Source organism: Podarcis melisellensis (assembly GCF_964234715.1).
Source record: "Podarcis melisellensis genome assembly, chromosome: 4".
Taxonomy (NCBI): Eukaryota; Metazoa; Chordata; class Lepidosauria; order Squamata; family Lacertidae; genus Podarcis; species Podarcis melisellensis.
In genome coordinates this window covers 100,624,483-100,650,936 of record NC_138531.1, presented here as the reverse complement: position 1 = coordinate 100,650,936, position 26,454 = coordinate 100,624,483, and the positions used below count along the sequence as shown (strand labels likewise).

The 26,454-nt window shown below is 46.5% G+C and overlaps 1 protein-coding gene across 1 annotated transcript in view; it reads left to right on the top strand.

Annotated features, from left to right (window-relative positions):
* The window catches only part of INPPL1 (inositol polyphosphate phosphatase like 1), an 84,361-nt gene that overhangs the window by 40,368 nt on the left and 17,539 nt on the right, over positions 1-26,454 (top strand). The window contains exons 3-15 of the mRNA XM_081909585.1: positions 809-959; positions 1,623-1,743; positions 4,626-4,766; positions 5,120-5,210; positions 7,464-7,553; positions 9,529-9,627; positions 10,888-11,038; positions 12,089-12,195; positions 16,566-16,668; positions 19,777-19,973; positions 20,096-20,213; positions 22,936-23,032; positions 23,883-24,021. Coding sequence (XP_081765711.1) covers positions 809-959; positions 1,623-1,743; positions 4,626-4,766; positions 5,120-5,210; positions 7,464-7,553; positions 9,529-9,627; positions 10,888-11,038; positions 12,089-12,195; positions 16,566-16,668; positions 19,777-19,973; positions 20,096-20,213; positions 22,936-23,032; positions 23,883-24,021 — 1,605 coding nt within the window. The remainder of the gene's footprint in view (positions 1-808; positions 960-1,622; positions 1,744-4,625; positions 4,767-5,119; positions 5,211-7,463; positions 7,554-9,528; positions 9,628-10,887; positions 11,039-12,088; positions 12,196-16,565; positions 16,669-19,776; positions 19,974-20,095; positions 20,214-22,935; positions 23,033-23,882; positions 24,022-26,454) is intronic.

The window sequence follows — 26,454 nt, the reverse complement described above, 5'->3', positions numbered from 1 at the left end:
CCATAGGAAGTAACACAAAACAGATTAATCCATTCCAGACCTTTAAAAACAACTCCTAAAACCGCGATTTAACATGAATTTTACTATCTAATGAGATCACTGATCCATAAATGAAAGCAATTATCAATGTTCTGTACTATAAAATAAATAAGACAGTACAGTGGTACCTCGGGTTACGTACTTAATTTGTTCTGGAGTCCATTCTTAACCTGAAACTGTTCTTAACCTGAAGCACCACTTTAGCTAATGGGGCCTCCTGCTGCCACTGCGCCGCCGGAACACGATTTCTGTTCTTATCCTGAAGCAAAGTTTTTAACCCGAGGTAATATTTCTGGGTTAGTGGAGACTGTAACCTGAAGCGTATGTAACCTGATGCGTATTTAACCCAAGGTACCACTGTATTGTAGATGATAAAAATTTAAATTATTATTATTTTCTTACCTGTACTGATGATAGTCATTGCTTGGATGTGGGGCTTTTAACCATTTCCACAGTCACGCAATCAATCAGTAGCTGAACCACACAATCACAAAAATAAATTAACCAAAAAGGGAGGGAGAGCAACATTTCTTTATTCGCTTCCTCTGTGCCAAGCCTCTATCATGCTGCCTCTTTCTTGCATTTTCTCCAAACCTTAAAATCCTAAATGCTGCGACCTTTCCTCAAGGGGAAATCGCTCCACACCCGCCCTCGATCCTCCTTTCGGCTGCCGTTTTCTGAACCCTTTTCCAACATCCTTTTTGAGGTGAGGCAACCAGAACGTCTTTCTCTTTGCCTTGACGGGTCCTGCTCCCTCCTTTCCATACAGACATCTCAAGGGGTCCAGGTGAGGCGGTTCAAGACCCTGAGCGACCTAATCACCCTCTACCTGCAGCCGAATCAAGGCCTCGTCTGCACGCTGCTCTTCCCTGTGGAACGGGAGAAGGACAAGGAGAATGTGGAGGACAGGGACTACTCAGGTACAAGCACACCTTTGAACTCCAACCCACAGGTGGTCGATCCTGTCTGTTCCCCTCTCAAAAGCCCTTTGCACCAACAGGGACAGGAAGGCCCTTACCTTAGGGCAGTGTTGGCCAAACCTGGGGCTCCAGCTGTTTGGGGACTACAGCTCCCATCATCCCTGACCACTGGTCCTGTTAGCTAGGGATTATGGGAGTTGTAGTCCAAAAACAGCTGGACTGTAAAGGGACCCCTGACCATTAGGTCCAGTCGCAAACGACTCTGGGGTTGCGGCGCTCAACTCGCTTTACTGGCCAAGGGAGCCAGCATACAGCTTCCGGGTCATGTAGCCAGCATGACTAAGCTGCTTTTGGCGAACCAGAGCAGCACATGGAAATGCCGTTTACCTTCCCGCTGGAGTGGTACCTATTTATCTACTTGCACTGTTTTTGGCACCTGTTAAAAAGCCTTTTGTTCAGACAAGCCTGCCCACGTGTTTAGGAAGCTCGTGTGAGTTTTAATCTGCTTTTAGTTTATTGGTATTCCAACTTTCCAGATGTGTTAATTTATTCCTTCCTGATAGTTTTATTGTTTTGGGTTTTTTTGTATTAAACAAAACAACAACAACCCTGCCAGCCCACACATCCTGTTTCAGCCGACCGTTTGCCTTCTGCCTTCCACAGATGGGGAGGACGAGAAGCCCCCACTGCCCCCCCGATCGGGGTCCACCAGCCTTCCTGCTGGCAGCACGGCCGCCGGCCTGGCTAGCAACGCCCCTGCTGTGCAGGACGGGGCACTTGAAAGGTAAATAATATTCCTTCTGCATCTCCGGAACTCCCTGCCACTTGACATCAGCCAGCCCCTTTTGCTTTACTCTTTTCGGCTAAAAACATTTTTGTTTAGCCTATCCACAAATCCTGATATGTTTTTAATTTATTGCTGCTTTTAAATTTTTAAATTGCTCTTAATATTAATTTGTTTTTTATTTTATTAAACAGCTTTGAGGTGTTTTTTTAAAAAAATCAAGTGGGGTTTGTGTGTGTGTGTGTGTGTATATATGTATACACGCACACACACACAAATATATAAGGGGTGTGCACTGTTGTATATACCCCATGTGAGAATGTGAGTCTCTGCCAGTGGGGTATGCTGAGGTTTTTTTGCTGCCCACCCCCCTTGCAGATGTTGGTGTTCTTCATCCTCCAGTACCAACTGCCCCCTTCCCAAATTTGACCAGGTCCCTTTTCTCTCCCCCTTTAGATGTGATGCAAGATTATCTAATTGCGAAATGTACCACTGAAAACATGCTTATCTATTTGTTTCGTTTGTGAACTGCTTCCCATAAAACGGCCTGGTGCAATTTAACATGCACCGAGACCCCATTGCTCTCGGCACCAAGTAAGAATGTTGAGAGATTGAGGATGCAGCACAGAGTTAAACTGTGGAACTCCTTCCCACAAGAGACAGTGATGGCCACCAATTTGGGTGGCTTTGAAAGAGGTTTAGACAAATTCATGGAGGAGAAGGATTATCAATAGCTACTAGCCACGAGCAGCCCTTTTGGGGCAATAATATCCAGAACACCCTTCTTTATTCAAAATGATTTTATCATTTTGAATTTTGCTTTGTTTTAAAATTGCTTTGAGACCTTTTTTTTTTCAAACAAAGCACTCAAAACAAAAATGAATGAATGTATGATAATGGGAAAGTCGCCTTCCCCTCTTCACCTCTGTTATATCGTAAGAACCTGAGAGGAGGCCTGCTGGATCAGGCCCACGGAGACCCATCTAGTCACAGAATCATAGAAATGTAGAGTTGGAAGGGACCCCTAAGGGTCATCTAGTCCAACCCGCCCTACAGGGATCTCAACTAAAGTGTCCCTGACAGATAGCCACCCAACCTCTGCTTCGAAACCTCAAAGGAAGGAGAGTCCAGCGCCTCATACCGTTAGAAAGTTCTTCCTAACGTTTAGTCAGAATCTCTTTTTCTTGCCACTTGAACCCCTTGCCTCCTTTGCTCAAAGACAGAGCTGACTGCTCAGTTTCAGGGTGTCAGCCCCCCCCCCCCGTGTGTTGGGATTATATTCCACTTTTTGCTGCAGATATGTGGATTGTTGCATGTCACATGCCTGTTTACATTCCAGCACGCCTTCAGGACTCCCTGGTACTGAATGGGGTAACTGTGCCCCTGAAGGACCAGGTGTGCAGCCTGGGAGTCATTTTGGACTCACAGCTGTCCATGGAGGCGCAGGTCAATTCTGTGTCCAGGGCAGCTGTCTACCAGCTCCATCTGGTATGCAGGATGAGACCCTTCCTGCCTGTAGATTGTCTTGCCAGAGTGGTGCATGCTCTGGTTATCTCCCGCTTGGACTACTGCCATGCGCTCTACCTTTGAAGGTGACCCGGAAACTGCACCGAGGTCCAGCGCTGAGGGCCTTCTGGTGGTTCCCTCATTGCGAAAAGTAAGGTTACAGGGAACCAGACAGAGGGCCTTCTCGGTAGTGGCACCTGCCCTGTGGAACGCCCTTCCATCAGATGTCAAGGAAATAAGCAGCTATCTTGTTTTTAAAAGATATCCGAAGGCAGCCCTGTTTAGGGAAGCTTTTAATATTTAATGCTGTATTGTGTTTTTAACACTCAATTGGGAGCCGCCCAGAGTGGCTGGAGAAACTCAGCCAGATGGGCGGGGTATGAATAAATAATAATAATAATAATAATAATAATAATAATAATAATAATAATAATTACAACTAATCCAGAATGCGTCAGGTGGCATGGTGACTGGGAGCGGCCACCAAGACCACATAACACCAGTCCTGAAAGACCTACACTCGCTCCCAGTACATTTCTGAGCACAATTCAAAGTGTTGGTGCTGACCTTTAAAGCCCTAAATGGCCTTGGCCCAGTATACCTAAAGGAGCATCTCCACCCCCATCGTTCTGCCCAGACACTGAGGTCCAGCGCTGAGGGTCTTCTGGCGGTTCCCTCATTGCGAGAAGTGAGGTTACAGGGAACCAGGCAGAGGGCCTTCTCAGTAGTAGCACCCGCCCTGTGGAACGCCCTCCCATTAAATGTCAAGGATTTTTAGAAGACATCTGAGGGCAATTTAGGGAAGTTTTTAATGTGTTTTTTTTATTAAAAAAAGATATTTATTAAAGTTTCAAAAAGAGTTACAAAGTAAAAAAAAGAAAAAAAGAAAAATACAAAGTACAGAAAAATAAAAAAACAGTTAAAAACATATCAATCTTTTCATGTCTTGTCTTTCATTCACTTGTTTCCCTGACCTCCTCACAACTCCCTTTATTGTATTCCAGTTCAGTTAGTTAATTCAGCAAATCCTCTCCCTCCTTGTTTTTATCTTAATCCTTTACCTTAATATATTGTAACTTTGCATTCTCACATAATAACAGACCGTTTTTACATACTCCTTTATGACATTGCTGCTAAAACCACTTAACTTCATTCCGACATCATTCTAACATTCATTAATTTTGCAGTATTTATATAAGTAGTCTTTAAATTTCTTCCAATCTTCTTCCGGAAGTTTTTAATGTTCAATCTTTTATTGTGTTTTTAATATCCTGTTGGAAGCTGGGGAGGGCTGGCCAGATGGGCGGGGTATAAGTAATAAATTATTATTATTATTATTATTATTATTATTATTATTATTATTATTCCTCTTCCAGCACCACCAACGGGCTCAGCACCGTTTCCCACGAGTACCTGAAAGGCAGCTACTCCCTGGACCTGGAGGCTGTGAAGGCTGGAGCCAGCAGCCTGCCCCACCTGAACAAAACCCTGGTCACTTCCTGCAAACGCCTGCACAGGTGAGATGGGAAAGGGGAGCAGAGCAACGTCCGCCTGCCTGTTGACATAATATGCGGCTGATGAACGGTGCTTTGGGTAAACAGAGGTGGAAAGAAGGTTTCTGCGAGGGCCAGCTCTCCAAATCAGGGCTCAGAGCAGCTGGGAACCTCAAAATCAGCAGAAGCGGTTCTTGGCATTGCATGCAGTTAGTTCAGACAATTAAAGAAAATAATAATAATAATAAAAGCCTCACAGTCTGACCAATGTCTGGGTTGAAGAGCTAGAGAGAGAATAAGGAGAACCAGGAAGTGGAGGGGTTGCAGGAAGGACTGCTCTGCCGCAGAAATATAAAACCTGGTTCTTGTTCTTCCAGCGAGGTGGACAAGGTTTTGTCTGGCTTGGAGATCCTGTCTAAGGTGTTTGACCAGCAGAGCTCCCCCATGACCTCCCGGATCTTGCAGCAGGTGGGTGTGGCGACTGGAAGCAGAGAAGCCCCCCCCCCAATAACTGAGGGGCTGGAGCACCTTTTTCTTCAAGGAAAGATGAAAAGCGGCTTTTTTGGGGTATAGGGTAGTAGATTTGACAGAGCTGGAAAAGGTCCAGAAAAGGGAAACTGAAATGAGCATAGGACAAGCCTTCAGATATCTGAAGATGGCACTCCTGTCTCCTCTCAGCCTCCTCTTTTCCAGGCTAAACATCCCTAGCTCCTTCAACCATTCCTCATCAGGCTTGGTTTCCAGACCCTGGATCATCTTGGTCGCCCTCCTCTGCCCACATTTCAGCTTGTCAACATCCTTCTTAAATTGTGATGCCCAGAACTGGACACAAGACTCCAGGTTGGGGGTTCGATCAAGGCAGAATAGAGCAGGAATATGACTTCCCTTGATCTGGACACGAGACTTCTGTGGATGCAGCCTAGAATAGCGTTAGACTTTTTTGCTGCTGCTTCACACTGTTGATTCATGACTTGTGGTCCACATGACCCCTAGATCCTTGCCATGTGCCCCCCCAATTTTATATTTGTGTATCTGATTCTTCCTGCCTAAGTGCAGGAATGAAATCCACTCGGTTAGTTTGAGCGTCAATCTGTTAAGGTCATTTTGAATTCCGATTCTACGACGTTAGCTGCCCTCTCCCCCAGTTTGGCGTCCAACCTGCAAACTGGATGAGCACCCCCTCAATTCCTTCAGCCAAGTCATTTAGAGAGGTACATGTTTTGCTCTCCAGAAAGCCCCCCCCTTAGCCCAAAGGCCTCCGAAAGTGGCCCCGACTGAACCCCGACTGAAGGTGGGCTGCTTTTGAGAACCAGTGTAGTCTAATGGTTAGAGCGTTGGACTATTTCCCGGGAGAGCAGAGTTTGCATCCCCACTCAGCCATGACGCTCACTGTGTGTGACCTTCTCTCAGCCCAACCTACCTACCAGGGTTGTTGTGAGAATTAACTGAAGTCGGGGAGAAGCATGCAGGACGCCGCCAGCTCCTGGGAGGAAAAGGTGGGGCGTAAATTGAGCCAAATAAATAAATAAAACTAGACAAATGAGGGTAAGGCTGTCAGTCCCTTATCCTTCTCCACTCCCTATTCATTTCTCTGATTTTATGTATTTATTTACTAGTCATGATGGCTATTAAATAAATTTTAAAATAAATTTATGTATTTTACTGGTTCAGAGGTAAAGGTAAAGGGACCCCTGACCATTAGGTCCAGTCGCGGACGCCTCTGGGGTTGCGGCGCTTATCTTGCTGTATTGGCCGAGGGAGCCAGCGTACAGCTTCCAGGTCATGTGGCCAGCATGACTAAGCCGCTTCTGGAAAACCAGAGAAACACACAGAAACGCTGTATCTTGCTGTATTGGCCGAGGGAGCCGGCGTACAGCTTCCGGGTCATGTGGCCAGCATGACTAAGCCGCTTCTGGCAAACCAGAGAGGCACACAGAAACGCTGTTTACCTTTCCGCCGGAGCAGTACCTATTTATCTATTTGCACTTTTGACGTGCTTTCGAACTGCCAGGTTGGCAGGAGCAGGGACAGAGCAACGGGAGCTCACCCCGTCGTGGGGATTCGAACCGCCGACCATCTGATCGGCAAATCTAGGCTCTGTGGTTTAACCCACAGCACCACCCGTGTCCCTCTAATTCAACGGAACGGAATCTGAATCCCGAATCCTGTGAGCTCATTTCTGTTCCCACCTGCTAATTTCTGTTCCCAATTAGCTGATCCTTGGGGCTTGCAGAGCACAGGGTTTTCACAAGTGCCGATGATGATCAGCTTCACCGAAAAACCTGTGTACAGTGGTACCTCGGGTAACATACACTTCAGGTTACAGACTCCGCTAACCCAGGAATAGTATCTCAGGTTAAGAGTTTTGTTTCAGGACGAGAACAGGAATCGTGCTCCGGCGGCACGGCAGCAGCAGGTGGCCCCATTAGCTAAAGTGGTGCTTCAGGTTAAGAACAGTTTCAGGTTAAGAACGGACCTCCGGAATGAATTAAGTACTTAACCCAAGGTACCACTGTATTCATTACCAGCCTATCCTCCGTGTTCTTTCTGGTTTGCTGCTTTAAAAAGCTGTAGAGGCCAAATTCCACAAACCCTGGAACGGGACTTGACTCTGGCACCCCCAGAATCAGTTCCTGGGCCCCCGGGCGTCTCCTGCCCCTCCTGTGCCAGAAAACCTCTCCCGGGTCTTTGTTTTCCAACCCTCCTTCTTATGGTCCCCAGACGGCCAGCCAAACTGGAGAGCAGGAGCTGGAGAGCCTTGTCCTGAAGCTGTCCATCTTGAAGGACTTCCTGTCCAGTATTGAGAAGAAGGTGAGTGCCAGCCATGAAACCTGGCGAGGGGGGGTGCCCTCTGCCCTCCCCCATTTTCTCTGGAAGGAGAATGGGATGGAGCCCCATACTGGTGCTGCTTGATGATGATAATAATAATAATAATAATAATAATAATAATAATAATAATAATAATAATAATATTTATATGCCACCCATCTGGGTGGCTTCCAACTGAATATTAAAATAGATACAGAATCAGACATTAAAAACTTCCCTAAACAGGGCCGCCTTCAGTTGTCTTTTAAAAGAGAAATACCAGTAGTTGTTTATTGCCTTGACATCTGTTGGGAGGGCGTTCCACAGGGCGGGTGCCACCACCGAGAAGGCCCTCTGCCTGGTTCCCTGTAACTTCACTTCTCGCAGCAAGGGAGCTGCCAGAAGGCCCTTGGCGCTGGACCTCAGTGTCCGGGCAGAACGATGGGGGTGGAAACACTCCTTCAGGTATACAGGACCGAGGCCATTTAGGGTGTTAAAGGTCAGCACCAACACTTTATCATCTGTCCTGTGCCTTAAACTCCCAGAGTGGGATAGAGCATTAAAACACAATATTAAAAAAAAATTAAGAAGCGGGAAGTGAAGTTACAGGGAACCAGGCAGAGGTGGTGCCCGCCCTGTGGAATGCCCTCCCACCAGATGTCAAGGAAATAAACAACTATCTGAAGGCAGCCCAGTTTAGTGGAGTTTTAATGACTGATGTTTCAATTAATATTTTTAATCTGTTGTTGGAAGCAGCCCAGAGTGGCTGAGGAGACCCAGCCAGATGGTTATTGTTATTGTTGTTGTTATATTTAAAGCAACTTATATTTAGGCGTACCCTGATAATGCAAGTGTCAAAAGCCAGAAGGTAAAGAAGGGGTGTCTTCAGCATCCTCTAAAGGTGCCAGGCGCAGCTCTTTGGCGAGGGAGTCCCACGACGTAGGGGCCACCACAGAGGAGACCCTCTTCCGAGCATATGCCCTGCCCGAGCTTCTGAGGGCAGTGGAACTGTCAAGACGGCCCCCTGTGTCGATTCTGGCCCCTGGAAGCCCTCTTTCAGTTGTTTGGGGACTGAGTGGTTTAGGGTTTCAAACGCCAACACACACATCTTGAATTGAAATGGCCTGGCAACCAGCACAGTTAATTTAAAACGGGGAAAACAGTGTGTGATCTGAACAGGACCCCAGCCAGACTGAAGTGTTTCGGGCCAGTTGAAGTTTCCGAGTCATCTTCAAGAGCAGCCCCACACAGAGCGCATTGCAGCCATCCAATCTGGAAGTTGCCGGAGCGTGGAGTTCAGATAATCTCTGTCCAAAAGCAGACATAGCTGGCAAATGCGCTGTATCTGGGAAAAGGCCCTCCTAGCCACCAAAACCGCCTGAGCTCCAATGGCAGGATCAAATCCAAGATGGAGATGGAATTCTCCCACGGCCCGCCAGTCCCTGGCTTCTCCCACAAGGGGGGAGAAAGCATGAGGGGATCTGAGTGCCAGATGGGCAGGGTATACAGTGGTGCCTCGGAAGACGAAATTAATCCGTTCCACGAGTCTCTTCGTCTTGCGGTTTTTTCGTCTTGCGAAGCACAGCTATTAGTGGCTTAGCGGCTTTAAGAAAAAGGAAAAAAACTCGCAAGAACTCGCAAGACGTTTCGTCTTACGAAGCAAGTCCATAGGGAAAATCGTCTAGCAAAGCGACGCAAAAACCGAAAAACCCTTTCGTCTTGTGCGCTTTTCGTTTTGCGAGGCATTCGTCTTGCGGGGCACCACTGTAAATATATTATTATTATTATTATTATTAACAGGGTTGTCTTAACTGTCTAATTTAATTGTCGACTTTTACGTATTAACATCCGCACAGCTGGTTTTACACTTTGCAGGCTGCTTTAGAAGCCTGTTTTGGGTTTAAGCAGCGTATAAATTGACGAAGAGGATAATCCCAAGTTATTATTATGGCCATACTCTCATCTATCCCCCTTGCAGGCTTTGAAAGCTCTCCAGGACATGAGTTCCACAGCCCAGCCTGGGCTGGCCCTGCCTTCTTCGCGAAAAGCAAAGAGCATTCCTGTCCAGGCATTCGAGGTAAAAGCCAAGTCTTTTCAATCACTCCTTCGGCTCAAGCCCAAGGCTGAGTTGCAGTTATCTGTGGGCAGAGAAGGCGCAGAAGGAGCTCCAAGTTTTTAGCCCTCTATGGTGCCAAAGGGAACACTTTGGGCTGAATGTCCCAGAAGCCAAAGAGGCCGTCCAAATTCACCCTTCCGGTCGCCAGGGGGCCAAGATTCAGTCGCCTTTGCAACTCCTTCTACACGGTGGCAAAAAGGAGAACGTGTATTAACTTTACGCATTCCCTCCATTCCTGTGAAGCTGCTTGGAGTCACCGTTGGCCCATCTAGCTTAGCATTGCCAACACTGACTGGCAGAGGCTATCCAGGCTTTCAGGCAGGGCCCCGATCCTCCCTGGAGATGCCCCTGGGACATTCTGTATGCGAAGACCGCTACGGCCCCTTCCCAATTAATTGAGGAGGCAGCGGCAGTGTAGTGGTTAGAGCATCGAACCAAGGCCTAGGAGACCAGGGCTCAGATCCTTACTTGGCCACAAAGCTCTTTTGCCAGGTGACCTTGGGCCAGCCGCTGACTCTCGGCTCAGCCTACCTCACAGGGTTGTGGTGAGGATCAGTGGGGAGGTGGATTGCTGTGTGTCCTCCCTTGAGCTCCCTGGAGGAAAGATAGCCTAGAAATACAAGAAACATAAACAGGTGCATGAATAATTGCCTTGTGTGTTGAGGAACATCTCATAATACGCTCCACGGAGGACCTTACAGTCTACAAATAATAACACCTTGGAAATCCCCAGTCTCAGAGAGATTAGCTTGGCCTCAACCAGGGCCAGGGCCTTTTCAGCAATGGCCCCAGCCTGGTGGAACGCTCTGCCACAAGAGATCAGCGCCCTGCGGGATTGGACATCTTTCCACAGGGCCTGCAAGACGGAGTTGTTCTGCCAGGCTCAGCCTGACACCCCTTTTCATTTTGTATAAGAACTAAGATGAAAGAGGCCTCCCGGGATTCTCACAGGCCCATATAAGATCAGCATAAATAGCTGGGCCAATGAGCACTTACTGTCCCCAACCCTAACCCTGCGGAAAGCCATCTAATTTAATTTGATTTACACCTGTTTTTAGGAGGCAGTTTAATTATTGTTTGATTTTACACTAATGTTATATATTTGATGTTAGCCGCCCTGGGCCCGACTTTGGCTGGGGAGGGCGGGATATAAATAAAAGTTTATCATCATCATCATTATACATCCTCTCTTCTACCCATCCCTCCATCCCTCTCTCTCAGGTGAAGCTGGACCTGACCTTGGGTGACCTCACGAAGATCGGGAAATCTCAGAAGTACACGTTGAGCGTGGATGTGGAAGGTGGGAAGCTTGTTGTGTTGAAGAAGCAGAAGGACTCCCAGGAGGACTGGAACACCTTTGCTCACGACAAGAGTAAGGAGGAGCCCCGAGTGTGTCTTTCGCTGGAGACCCACCGCCAGCAGTGCCCCTCTTGGGGACCGAGTCTCCTTTGCCCTCCAGACGATCAGGTTGGGGCCTTTTGAGGAATCCACCTTGAGGAACAAGCCTTCTCCAAAGAACTAACTTATTTGGGGAGGGGCGAGGGTTTCCTCGTCATGTTTTGGTGATTCTCCTGCCTCAACCGATGGCTTGAGCTGCCCCCTAAAACATCTTCTCATGCATTTGAGAACCTGCCCACAGGGAACACGCTGTCCCCTGCCCGGCGACAGTGGCGTAGCGTGGGTTGTCAGCACCCGGGCCAAGGCAAGTAATTTGCGCCCCCTAACCCGTGGATTTGCGCCCCCTAACCCGTGGATTTGCGCCCCCTAACCCTAACCCCCAGATGTTGCGCCCGGTGCGGCCGGCCCCCCTGCACCCCCCACGCTACGCCACTGCCCAGCGATGTGTTGGATTACAACTCCCATGAGCCTCAGCATCTTACGTCTGTGCAGGCCGGGGCTGTTGGGAGTTGTAGTCCAACAGGTGCCAGGGAGGCACCAGGTCAGCGAAGGCTGCATTCAGCTCCTACCTGTCTATCCAGAAATGCACAGCGGGTGAAGCAGCCTGAAAGTGAATTCCTAAGGGAAGGGTAACTGGAAAGGGGGAAGCCATTATTCCTACACATCGCTTCTGTATTTATTTAATAACATTTATACACCCCTTCACTGTAAAAAGAGAGGAAACCCTCCCAAGCGGTTCACACGAAAACAGATAAAGCAATAAAACGAAAAGGTTGCAACAATAATTTATGACTTTTGAAAAGTTAAAGTAGCAATAGACTGAAAACGTTAAAGCTCACACCAGCTTTCTAAACACCTGGGCAGGCTTGTCTAATCCAAAATGTTTTTAGCAGGTGCCAAAAAGAGTACAGAGAAGGTGCTTTCCTGAGGTCAAGTGGCAGGGAGTTCCAAAGTGCAGGTGCTGCCACACTAGAAGATCCGAGTTCGTTCAGATACTGATCCCCGTCTCCCTCTTTCTCCCCAGTCCGCCAGCTGATAAAATCCCAGCGGGTGCAGAATAAGCTGGGAATCGTCTTTGAGAAGGAGAAAGAGAAGACTCAGCGGAAGGACTTCATCTTTGTTAGTGCCAGGGTGAGTATTTGGAGCGCCAGCGGTCAAGATCCCCTTGGCCAGAGGAGCGTGGAAAGGTCAGGCGGAAGGGCAGCGACCGGCCCCAGGTCCCCCCGGCGAGCTTCTCGGCCAAGTGGGCGATTTGAACCCTGGTCTCTCCCACGTTCTAAGCCGTTGCAGCACCATGGGTTCTCAAGGTTTACTTATAAATCTTAGAGGTTTCGTAAATAAGTTGAATGGGTTGTCCTTCTGCCAACTGCGGCGCTTTGCAGTCCCTGGCTATATAGCTCTCTCTCTGTGTCTCTGCTCCCGTCACTGCAGTGCTGGTTTACGTATAAGCTAAACAAGCTACAGCTTAGGGCCCCACTCTCCTGGGGGCCCAAAAAAATTTGAAGGAAAAAAAACTGGTTGTACATTTCCAAAATCTAAGATAAAAAACCAAATAGAATAAGACCTACATACAGCCACAGTGTTTTGTGTTGTGTAGGCTCCTGTGATGTGAGTAATGAGCCCTGCCTGCTAGCCTGCTCCCTAAAATATCACTGGTTTGCTCCTTTCTATATATAGGGTGCCGACATTCTGCATGGACTGGTTGCAAGGCAATATGTGCAAATGGCATATACAGTGGTACCTCGGGTTACAGACGCTTCAGGTTACAGACGCTTCAGGTTACAGACTCCGCTAATCCAGAAATAGTACCTCGGGTTAAGAACTTTGCTTCAGGATGAGAACAGAAATTGTGCTCCGGTGGCATGGCGGCAGCAGGAGGCCCCATTAGCTAAAGTGGTGCTTCAGGTTAAGAACAGTTTCAGGTTAAGATCGGACCTCCAAAATGAATTAAGTACTTAACCTGAGGTACATATATATATATAGAGAGAGAGCATATACAGTCACACCTCATGTTAACATTTGCTTCATGTTACGTTCTTTCAGGTTACATCCTGCAGTGACCCAGAAGTACCAGAAAGGGTTACTTCTGGGTTTCGCTGCTCACACATGCGCAGAAGCGCTAAATCGCACTTCGCGCATGCGCACAGGCACCAAATCGCGCCACGCACCTGCGCAGATACGGTGCTTCAGGTTGTGCTCTTTTCATGTTGCGAAGGGGCCTCTGAAACAGATCCCATTCGCAACCAGAGGTACCACTGTATTCAACACAAAAAACAGCAACAATTTGTTGTTGACAACAACATATAAAGGGCCCCATTACCTTCAGTGGCTTAGGGCCTCATCAAACCTAAATTCGGCCCTGCCTCACAGCGATTTCTGCCACAACGAAGGGTTGTTGTTGCTATGTTGTTGTTGTTGTTGTTGTTGTGGCTGCCACTCAGGGACTGGAGCGCATGAGAATGTTGGTGCCCCATCCGTTGCCGTGGTTTCCAGTAACTGGGATCAGAAGCATCACTGCCTCTGACTGTGATGGCAGAGCAGAGCCATTGTGGCCAGTGGCTATCAATAGCCCTTTCCTCCTCCATGAATTTGCAGCATGAGTGGCATGCATTGGAGCTGAAGAGGGTCGGGGGGGGCAGTGCCCTACTGCTCCCGGAGGGAGGGAGACCCATGGATTCGACTGGAGGGGAGGAAAAAGGAGAAAGGAACTGGCAAAAATTCACCAAACATCCAACATTTATTATTATTATATTTATGATTTTCAGTTTTATACTTTTTAATAATTTGACAGTCATTTTGACATTTCAAATCTCGACTTCCTTCCCCCTCTTTCTGCGGTGCCTTGAATTTGTTTTTTACATTTTCTGCAAATTCCAATTACTATTTTCTAATAATAATTTTTATTAGGTTTACATATAATCACATTATGCAACATCACGTCTTCTTATTTAACCTTTTTTTATAAGATATTTATTAAAGTTTTTAAAAATACAGAAAGAAGAATCGAGAAAAACATCCTTTTAAACAAGAAAAGATAAAATACAAGAAAAAAAACAAAAGGAAAAAACAAATAATTGAAATCCATTAGGCGAAAAGAAGAATAAAAAAAAAGATACAACAAATCTTCCCATTACTTTCCTTTCATTGGCTTATTTCCCTGACCTCCTCACACCTCCCTTTTTTGTATTCTAAGTCAATTATCCATTTCAGCAAATCCTTTCCCTCTTTTCAAATTTTTGTCCTGAAAGTTTATCTTGATATTAATATGTTTACTTTCCCTCCTTTCACCAATTAACAGTCTATGTTTCTTAAATCTTTGTTACATTTCTGCTAAAATCACATAAATTCATTCCAACATCATTCTAACATTCATTAATCTTACAATACTTCTGTAAATAGTCTTTAAATTTCTTCCAATCTTCCTCCACCGACTCTTCTCCCTGGTCTCGGGTTCTGCCAGTCATTTCTGCCAGTTCCATATAGTCCATCACCTTCATCTGCCATTCTTCCAGGGTGGGTAGATCTTGTGTCTTCCAATAAGTATTCTTGCTGCTGTTGTGGCGTACATAAAGAAAGTTCTGTCCTTCTTTGGCACCAATTGGCCGACCATGCCCAGGAGAAAGGCCTCTGGTTTCTTCAGAAAGGTATATTTAAATACCTTTAAATACCTTTAAATATTTATTTAACCTTTTTGCCTCAGCTGAACCTAATGACTTCCTTCCCTCCTGCCTAATGGTTTACAAACTTAGGTTTTGCTTCTTTCCGTTTCGCTTCCTTTCCTATTCTTATTATGTCGTTACCTAAAAAGTTACATTCAGCTACCTGAATAGGTAGCAGTTTCATTTTACAAATCTTCAGATAACCCTGCTAGTGATGTTAATTGCTTACAGTTGTCTTTCAAATATAGTATAAATTTGTTCCAGTCCTTTTGGAATGCTTGGTCTCGCTGCTTGCGGATTCTTCCCACCAGTTTCGCCAGTTCTGCAAAGTCCTTCAATTTCACCTGCCACTCTTCTTTTGTTGCTAACTCCTGATGTTTCCATCTTTGGGCTAACAAAATTCTTGCTGCAGTAGTTGCATACAAGAACTTTTTTTTTTTAATCTTGTCTCGGTATCTCTTTACCCACTATACCCAATAAGAAAGCATCTGGTTTCTGCAAATTCCGAATTAACTTTATTTACTCATTTATTCATCTACTTTAAATGTATACTCTTATGAAAGTGCAGGTTATTACAGTAGCCCTGCCAATGTTCCTAAAAGCATCGACGTTTGTGAGAAGTACAGGTGGAATGGCTGGTGTGTTCAAAGGCGGAGGATTCTGGCATCAAGAGGAATAGAAACGTGCTGCTTTAAGAATACCGTATTTTTCGCTGAATAAGACGCACCCGACCATAAGACGCACCTAGTTTTAGAGGAGGAGAACAAGAAAAAAATGTTCCCTCCCTCTCTGCTCGGCACCTCTCCAGCAAAGCGGGAGGAGAAATGGAAGGGGCTCCGTTTCTCCTGCTGCTTCGCTGAAGGGGCGCTGCGCAGAGAGGGAAAGCTGTGCAGCGGCTCTCCAGCGAAGCGAATATAATAATAATAATAATAATAATAATAATAATAATAATTTATCATTTATACCCCGCCCATCTGGCTGGGCCTCCCCAGCCACTCTGGGCGGCTTCCATAAAAACCAAAAATACAGTAAAATATCACACGTTAAAAACTTCCCTGAACAGGGCTGCTTTAAGATGTCTTCTGAATGTCAGGTAGTTGTTTATCGCTTTGACATCTGCTGGAAGGGCGTTCCACAGGGCGGGCGCCACTACCGAGAAGGCCCTCTGCCTGGTTCCCTGTAGCTTTGCTTCTCACAATGAGGGAACCGCCAGAAGTCCCTCGGCGCTGGACCTCAGCGTCCGGGCAGAATGATGGGGGTGGAGACGCTCCTTCAGGTATACTGGACCGAGGCCGTTTAGGGCTTTAAAGGTCAACACCAACACTTTGAATTGTGCTCGGAAACATACTGGGAGCCAATGTAGGTCTTTCAAGACCGGTGTTATATGGTCTCGGCGACTGCTCCTAGTCACCAGTCTAGCTGCCGCATTCTGGATTAGTTGTAGTTTCCGAGTCACCTTCAAAGGTAGCCCCACGTAGAGTGCATTGCAGTAGTCCAAGCGGGAGATAACCAGAGCATGCACCACTCTGGCGAGACAGTCCGCGGGCAGGTGGAGCTGATAAACAGCTGCCCTGGACACAGATTGGACCGATCCCTCTTGCTCTCTCGGCTTCAGTGAAAGCTGCGCAGCCTGCATTCGCTCCATAAGACGCACACACATTTCCCCTTACTTTTTAGGAGGGGGAAGTGTGTCTTACAGAGCGAAAAATACAGTAACTATGGAAGCGGGGGGATTGCCTAGAAAGTTGGGGATCCCTGGGTGGTTTTTCCTGCTTGTGTTTCTCTGAGGCTGTTCTCTTTGACTTGCTGCCTCTTGTCGTGTTCCCACCTCCCTCACTACAGAAACGCGAGGCCTTCTGCCAACTCCTGCAGCTGATGAAGAACAGACATTCGAACCAGGATGAGCCGGACATGATTTCCATCTTCATTGGCACGTGGAATATGGGTCAGTCTTGCCATCGAGATGTGTGAACCTTTCCTGGGCTGTCACAGGTGTCGGGGTCGAGGGAGGAGCCGCGGGGAGCAGTCTGCTGTTCTATTTATTCCATAAAATGTATAGACCCCTTGATGGCAAAAACAAAAAAAACTTCAAAGCAGTTTACGGAAAAGGCAAAACACAATTATCAATAAGAAGAACAAATTGCAATAATGTAAGTCTTGGAAAGGTAAAGGTAAAGGGACCCCTGACCATTAGGTCCAGTTGTGGCCGACTCTGGGGTTGCGGTGCTTATTTCGCTTTATTGGCCAAGGGAGCCGGCGTACAGCTTCCGGGTCATGTGGCCAGCATGACTAAGCCGCTTCTGGCGAACCAGAGCAGCACACGGAAATGCCGTTTACCTTCCTGCCGGAGTGGTACCTATTTATATACTAGCACTTTGACGTGCTTTCGAACTGCTAGGTTGGCAGGAGCTGGGACTGAGCAACAGGAGCTCACCCCGTCAGCGGGATTCGAACCATGGACCTTCTGATCGGCAAGCCCTAGTCTCAGTGGTTTAGACCACAGCACCACCTGCGTCCCTTTTAGGAAAGTTAAAATAAGCTAAAAACAGATTAGAACTCGCACCAACTTTCTAAATACCTGGGTAGAGTTGCCTGTAAAAAAGAATGAGAACAGCAAATGTTCCTGCCTCGTGTCAGTACAAAGCCCCTGACTTTTGCACATTTAATTTTTGTACTTTGGGCAAAGAAAATAACAAAAAATAAAAAGGGGGTGGAAAGCGTCTGGGCGTCTGGGAAAATAGACTTTGGAGATCCTACCCACCATTGCACCCAATATGTTTCAACTACAGTCGTACCTTGGATCCCGAATGTCTTGGTACTCGGACATTTTGGCTCCCGAACACCACAAACCCGGAAGTCAGTGTTCCAGTTTACGAACGTTCTTTGGAAGCTGAACATCCTGACAGGGCTTCCACGGTTTCCGATTGGCTGCAGGAGCTTCCTGCAGCCAATCAGAAGCTGTGCTTTGGTTTCCGAATGTTTTGGAAGTCAAACGGACTTCCGGAATGGATTCCATTTGACTTCCAAGGTACGACACTATATGCAATTTTGGCTTTAAACGCAATCCTCGGAACGTAACATTGCTTACCGTAATGCAAATTCAAAATACAGTCGTACCTTGGAAGTTGAACAGAATCAATTCCAGAAGTCCGCTCAACTTCCAAAACATTTGGAAACCAAAGTGCAGCTTTTGATTGGCTTCAGGAATCTCCTGCAGCCAATCAGAAGCCACGGAAGCCCTGTCAGACGTTCGGCTTCCAAAAATAGTTTGCAAACCAGAACAGTCACTTCCGGGTTTGCGGCGTTCAGGAGCTAAAACATTCGGGAACTAAGCTGTTCAACTTCCAAGGTACAGCTGTAATGCAAATTACACGGTTTCAAAACATTTCCACAGTCTTAAAAACCAGGAACATCTGTGCTCCTGCCAAAAAGACAAAGAACACTCTTTGCAAAAACATTAAGCGGAAACAAAAATATTGAAGCAGAACATTTGCCATATAAGGTCCCGTCTGGGCAGTAGAGCAAGGCTAGGGGAAAAGCTGGTGCAGCTGGGTGGTCCCAGCAGACTCCCCCTCCCCAACTCCCCCCCCCCTGCTGCAATGACTGGCCAATAGTTGGATGCCTCTGGGAGAGCCCACTGGGGTGGAGAGCCCTGCTGCAGTGACGCTCCTCACGGGGTCTCTGCCATGGGAGCATATTCCCCCAGTGCTTTACCAACTGCACTGGCTCCCGGTGGAGTACAGGGTCAGATTTAAGGTGCTGCTTTTGACCTTTAAAGTCCTTCACAGCCTGGGACCCTCGTACCTATGGGACCGCCTCTCCTGGTATGCTGCACAGGGGACCTTAAGGTCCATAAATAGCAACATCCTAGAGGTCCCGGGCCCTAAGGAGGTCAAATTATCCTCCACCAGGGCCAGGGCCTTCTCAGTGATGGCTCCGACCTGGTGGAATACTCTGACCCAGGAGACCAGTGCCCTGCAGGATTTAACTTCCTTCCGCAGGGCCTGTAAGACAGAGCTATTCCACCTGACTTTCAATCAGAACTTAACCTGATCTTTTATTCCCCTTCCTTCCCTCGCCCTCCTCTTCTTATGAAGATTCCCCGCTCTGGGATCCCACAGCTAATTCTCCCCTGGTCTCCTCACTGGCCCAAATAGGACTAATTTATCCAGCTAGCCCTGATGATCATCTAATGTTTATTGGATGGATTTCCCCCCAAATTGATTTTTGAATTCTGAATTTACTGTTATTCACGTTTTATACTGTATTTTATGCTGTTTTTGTTGCATCAATTAGGTGTTTTAAATTGGTTGTTAACCGCCCTGAGCCTGGTTTTCTGAACCAGGAAGGGCAGGGTATAAATTATTATTATTAATAATAATAATAATAATTATTATTATTATTATTATTATTATTATTATTATTATTATTATTATTATTATTCTCCTCCTCCTCCTCCTAACAACCCTGTGAGGTGGCACAGTGACTTCCCCAAGGTCACACACAGCGAGCTTCATGGTTGAGGGAGGATTTGAACCCTGGCCTCTCTCAGTCCTAGAGACCAACACTCTAACCATTGCACCACAGTGGCTCTCATTTTGTGGTCAAAAGGATATAAAAGAAATGTACAAAACAGGAATCAGCACCAAACAATACATTAATAACAATGAGATTTTTAAAAAAAATTTACCCGCTATGGGATCCCACAGCTAATTCTCCCCTGGTCTCCTCGCTGGCCCAAGTAGGACTAATTTATCCAGCTAGCCCTGGTGATCATCTAATGTTTATTGGATGGATTTCCCCACTAAATTGATTCTTGAATTCTGACTTTATTGTTATTCACGTTGTATACTGTATTTTGTGCTGTTTTTGCTGCATCAATTAAGTGTTTTAAATTTGTTGTTAGCCGCCCTGAGCCCGGCTTTCTGAACCGGGAAGGTTGGGGTGTAAATAAAAAATTATTATTATTATTATTATTATTATTATTATTATTATTATTATTATTAATTATTATTATTATTCTGATTGGCTGGCTCCCTCTTCTCCTCTGCAGGCAGCGTTCCGCCTCCCAAGAACATCACCTCCTGGTTTGCCTCGAAGGGTTTGGGCAAGACGCTGGACGAGATGACCGTCACCATCCCCCACGACATCTACGTCTTCGGCACCCAGGAGAACTCCATGGGCGACAAGGAGTGGGCGGACTTTGTGCGCGGAGTCCTCAAGGAGTTCACGGAAATAGAGTACCGGCCGGTGGGTGTCCAGGAGGAGGCAGAGGGGCCACCTGGGGGGCGGGGCGGGGGGAGCCTGTTTCTCTCTCTCCCCAGCCAGGTCTTCCCATAAGAAACGTCGTCTCCTTGCTTGCCTCCTTCCAGATCGCCATGCAGTCCCTGTGGAACATTAAAATAGCCGTCCTGGTGAAACCAGAACATGAGAATCGGATCAGCCATGTCAGCACCTCCAGCGTGAAAACCGGGATCGCCAACACACTGGGTAAGAGGAGAGCTGTCCGGAGGAAGGCTAGGCTGCTCCAGCAAGAGTCTTGGGTAGGAATAAGCCAGGTCGTTTTAGCGGTTTCCATACTGAGTCCATTTTAGAGTCATGCAAGTGTGCAACATAGGAAGTTGCCCGGTGTGCTTGCTGTAAACAAAAATCTGCCCCTTTCCCTTATGGGGTATCCAAGAGCCCATATAGAGTCCTTACGTAGGTTCCCTATTGGTAGGAGAAAATAACAGAGGCCAACCAGAGAATATTGAGAAGCAAAGCCGCTAGTAAGCTTGGTCTTTATTGATCTGTTGCCACAGGGTGCTCCCCTCACCTGCAGGAGAGAGGAGGAACCCAGAAAAATGGCGCACAAGGCCTTATAATTCCCATCCTGTAGATCAAGACCACCCCCAGAAACATCATTCATACATCACAGAAGGGGTGTGACATAAGACCACCCCTACATCACAGAAAAGGCGGTCTAAAACAGAAATTTGAATGTTGTTTTTCTCCTGTCCTTGTTTATCTCCTGTTTGGCAGGTTACTTGATTGGATTGCCTGGGAAGCCTGGCCATTCTTTTGTAGTGATAAATTGATAAATACTTAGTTCCTGGGCCAGGTCACAGGCTCACACCCTATTCATATCTTAAATGGGTCCTTAAGACAGGATTTGTGAGGAAAGAGACAATGGGGAGGTTTCCCATTTTGACCTTGCAGAGAAAACATCGGCTCAGTTTAGGAATCAAAATGGTTCCAGGTCGGTCTTCCTGTGCTGATCTATGTACGTGCTTGGTTGGTACATTTATGAACATTGCCATATATTTAAGACCTCAAATTCCTATCACATGCTCTCAGAGTAGCCCAGTATTCCTGTCTGCCGTTGGATCTTGGGCTTCTCTGCAAGGGACCTTTTTCTGTTCCCTGATGCTGTGAGGATTGAACTTCTGCTTGCAGAAGCTTTTACCACTGAACCAAAGAGGCCTCTCTCCTCCTGCCCATTCCCGCAAAGCTCTGTGCTCGTGTTGGTGGTCTGTGCCAGACAAAATAAAGAACTTAACTTAACTTAAAAACTGCGGCTCAAACGCATTTGGGAAGATTTATTGCCTGTAGAGGAATTTGAGCAGGTAGGAGGAGCAGAAGATGGTGAATTGCTGAAACACATACAGTGGTACCTTGGTTCTCAAAAGCCTTGGTACCTAAACAACTTGGAACCCAAACACTGCAAACCTAGAAGTGTTCTGGTTTGCGACCTTTTTTTGGAAGCCGAACGTGCTCCGTTTTGAGAGTTACGCTTCCAATTTGAGTGCCACACTTCTGTTTTGAGTGTTACGCTGAGGTCCGTCTGTTCTTGCTATTTATTTTGTGTTTTTCTTTTTGTGACTTTTTTGTTTTGTTTTTGTAACACTGTGGAATCCAGTTCAGCTACTGACTGATTGATTGTGTGACTGCAGTACATTGATTATTGCTTTCATTTTATGGATCAGTGGTCTCGTTAGATAATAAAATCCATGTTAAATTGCTGTTTTAGGGGTTGTTTTTAAAAGTCTGGAACTGGTTAAACCCTTTTGCATTGCTTTCTATGGAAAAGCATGCCTTGGTTTTGGAATGCTTTGGTTTTGGAACAGACTTCCAGAATGGATTAAACTTGAGAACCAAGGTACCACTATAATGTGAACTGCAGTCTAGGGCAGCTGTCTACCCTACCTGCCTGTGGGCTGTCTATCCAGAGTGGTGCATGCTCTGGTTATCTCCCGCTTGGACTGCTGCCATGCGCTCTACGTGGGGCTACCTTTGAAGGTGACCCGGAAACTACAACTAATCCAGAATGCGGCAGTTAGACTGGTGACTGGGAGTGGCCACCAGGACCATATAACACCTGTCCAAAAAATCTACAACTGTTGGAAGCTGCCCAAAGTGGCTGGGGCAACCTGGTCAGATGGGCAAGGTACAAATAATAAAATTACTATTATTATAAAAGTCAACGCAAGAAGAGCCCTGGCTGCTGGATCAGTGCAAAGTCCAGCATCCTGTTCTCACAGTTGCCAACTAGATGCCCTAAAGCGAAGCCCACAAACAGGAATTGAGCACAAGAACAGCCCTCTCCCCATCTGGGATTCCCATTGACTGGTATTCAGGTCTATACCGGCTCTGACTGTGGAGGCAGAATACAGCCAATGGCCGCTTTATCCTCCATTAATCTGCCTAATCCTCTTTTAATGTTACCCATGTTTGTGGAAAGGGGAAAGTTTCAATGAAGCAGCACTGGAGGAGTTTGTGCAATTCCCCTCTCCTGCCAAAATGCCTGCCTCCCGCATCACCTCAATTATTTTGCTTCCTTTTTTTTAATAATAAGTCGTTATTGGTTTAAACTACAAGCATACAACAAAGGTAAGTATAGCAAAGTTAAATACAAAAAGAAAAGATCATCACAATGTAAAAGCAGGGGGGGAAATTGAAAAAATAAAAAAGGAAATTTAAAAAAGAACCAAAATTTTATACATCATGTCCGTCAAATAAAATTTTCTGCATAAAACTGCCAATCATTGTATTGTCATGGTTTTATCGCACAGTTTTATTTTATATCCTTTTCCATACGTTCCACTAAGATTTTTTTTCATTTATTTATTGTTCACAAGTATCATTCCAGTTCTGCTAAGATGGTATCATTTTTACAATATAATCTTATACATTCCTTAAATATTTTCCATTCTCCATGTGTTTTGCTTCCTAGGCAATAAGGGGGCTGTCGGTGTCTCCTTCATGTTCAACGGCACGTCGTTCGGGTTTGTGAACTGTCACCTCACCTCCGGCAACGAGAAGACAGCCAGGTAAGTCCTTTCCCTGCCACGCCAGGTAGGCTGGAGGGATCTTGAGCATTTTGGAATGGCGTTGGGGACACAACTGCTGGGCTGGAGGAGCCCTTGGCCCAGTAGACCTGAAGGAGCATCTCCATCTCCATCATTCAGCCCAGACACTGAGGTCCGGCTCCAAGGGCTTTCTGGCACTTCCCTCCCTGTGAGGAGTGAGGTTACAGGGAACCAGGCAGAGGGCCTTCTCGGTGGTGGTGCCCACCCTGTGGAACGCCCTCCCACCAGATGTCAAAGAGATAAACAACTATCCGACTTTTAGAAGACATCTGAGTCAGTTTCGGGAAGTTTTAAATGTTCAATCTTTCATTGTGTTTTTAATAACCTTTTGGAAGCTGCCCAGATGGGCGGGATATAAATAATAATAATAATAATAATAATAATAATAATAATAATAATAATAATTTCAACAGGGTTGTCTTAACTGTCCAATTTAATTGTCAACATTTACGTATTAAAATCCGCACAGCTGGTTTTACACTTTGCAGACAGCTTTAGAAGCCCGTTTTGGGTTTTAGCGGAGTATAAATCAACAAGGGTAATCCCGAGTTTTTAACGTTTGATGTTTTATCGTGTTTTTAATATTCTGTTGGGAGCTGCCCAGAGTGGCTGGGGAAACCCAGTCAGAGGGGCGGGGTATAAATAATAATAATTTATTATTATTATTATTATTGATGTGTTTCCTATGGAAAGATTCATAAATGAAAGGAAAAAGTAAACTTCGCTCAGAAACCCTGCGCAGAACCGGCTCCTTCTTTTGCCACGCTCACATGCACCTCAGTCCTCATTTTCTCCCATCTCCACCGTCCAGGAGGAACCAGAATTACCTGGACATCTTGCGCCTCCTCTCCCTGGGCGACAAGCAGCTCAGCTCCTTCGACATCTCCCTCCGCTTCACTCACCTCTTCTGGTTTGGGGACCTCAATTACCGCCTGGACATGGACATTCAGGTGAGGAAGGGGGGGTGGGCTTGTGGGGGGCCACGAGAACAGAAGAAGAGCTTGCTGGATCAGGCCCGTGGCCCCTGATCCTGACCAGAGCCCTCCTCTCACCATGGCCAACCAGATAACCAGCATGGGAAACCTGCGAGCAGGAGCCGAGCAGAAGAGCATCTCTCTCCTGATTGCGGTTTCCAGCAACTGATGCTTAGAAGAACATTGAAAATGTTGTCTATAAGAATAAAAGAAAATTATTATTATTATTATTATTATTATTATTATTAAAATTAAAAAACAAGGAATGTTCAGTGTTATGTTGGAGGGGATGCCAGGAAACGGAATTATGTTCACATGTACAATTTTTCTGGCAAAGGGTGTTTAAGGAGATGGCAGAAATCACTGGGTTCAAGCTGACCGAAAGTCCAGAGGTATCACTATTATCAGTTTACAATGGGGTGGAAGGTTCACAGGCTGTGAAGGACTCACCCACAAATTTATTGACAGCTGCAGGAGTTATAATAGCTAGGAAGGGGCAAGCAGAATATAAAATGGAAGAATGGTGTAAAGAGGTGTGGGATATAGCTATTAATGATAAATTTACACGTGACATTAAGGTAAGACGGGGAATATGCAGGAGAAATGATTTTGAGGAGATATGGAGGGTGTTGGTAGAATTTGTACCGTTAAAACAGAAAGGGGTCAAACCATCGCAAGAGGTGTGTCAGCATCGCCCTTAAGCCAGTGCCACTAACTGGACTCATCCACTTCAGCCCCGACTGGGCTAGGCGAGCTGGGTAGCACTTCCAGAGATCACCTTCTGGACAGGAACAGGTCAAAGTGCTGTGGACTCACAGCTTAGAGTTCTGAGCACTGAATTCACTCCCACAAGAAGACAGTCGTCGCGCAGCAGAGTATAGCAAAGCATAAACCACTCTAACAGCTCTGTAGAATAACTACTTTTATTCTATCTACAACTATTATACAAACTATATACAGAGCTAAATGGAGAAGCTGGACTGCACTGAGTGTCTGCAGCTGCTCTTAGCAGCAACCTTATCTATACAGAGATAACACACTCTCTCTCTGTAACACTCAGTCTCTCTCTGGGACTTTGATGTGAGGCTGGAGCAGAATAAGTAGTAAGCAGAAACCGCCCCCCTCCTCTCTGGAGAATCAGCAGAGAACATCAGCAGATTCTTGGAATGGGAGGGGTGAAATCTCCTCAAGGTGTTGAAATTTTGGGAGGTTGGATAGTTACAATGGATTGGTCTTCAGTGGTGGGGTGCACATGTTTATTCTTATTTATTTATGATTATTACTTTGTCAATAATAATAATAATAATAATAATAATAATAATAATAATAATAATATAGAAGCATGGCTGCCGTCAGCTGCCAAGGCAGAGCAAAGCCATTGTGGCTAATAGCCATCGGTCGCCCTCTCCTCCTTCGTGAATTTGTCCGATACTGGCCATTACGTCCTCTTGTCAGAAGGTTTTACACTAGTTTTAACCATGTGCTGCGTGGAGAAGTATGTCTATTTTAAAATCTGTCCTGAACTTCTAGGAGGGAGCAGGGCTAATCCCTGGGACTTGTGGGGGAACAGAGAAAGAAGGCAGTGCGCTTGGTCATGCACAGTGCGCATGTCCACAGGCACAACTAGGCTCTGCTCATCTGAAGCCCAAACAAGATGCTTTTGAGGGGTGGTCTGGAGCTGTGGGTTAAACCACAGAGCCTAGGACTTGCTGATCAGAAGGTCGCCGGTTCGAATCCCTGCGACGGGTGAGCTCCTGTTGTTCAGTCCCTGCTCCTACCAACCTAGCAGTTCGACAGCACGTCAAAGTACAAGTAGATAAATAGGTACTGCTCCAGTGGGAAGGTAAACAGTGTTTCCATGCACTGCTCTGGTTCGCCAGAAGCGGCTTAGTCATGCTGGCCGCATGACCCAGAAGCTGTACACCGGCTCTCTCGGCCAATAAAGTGAGATGAGCGCTGCAACCCCAGAGTCGGTCACGACTGGACCTAATGGTCAGGGGTCCCTTTACCTTTACCTGGGTCTAGATTGGCCCTGAGATTTTGGGGACGGGACGGGGGGAACGGGACGGTTTTCTGCCTGCCTCCACTGCCAGTGGCAGTGAAGGCCTCTGAACATAGCTGTCAACCTTCCCTTTTTTTGCGGGAAATTCCCTTATTCCAGCGCTGTTTCCCGCTGCTATCCCGGATTGTTAGATATCCCGTAGACTGTCCCCGGAATCAGGCTGCTGATCCCTTATTTTCGAGGCTGCTGATCCCTTATTTTCAAATCTGAAAGTTGACAGCTATGCCTCTGAATGCCAGTGGCTAGGAATTGCAAGTAAGGAGACAGTCTCAGGTCTCGCTTCCGGGTCTCCCATAATGAGCAACTGGCCAGCCACCGGGAGGACAGGATTCTGGGATGTGGTGGGG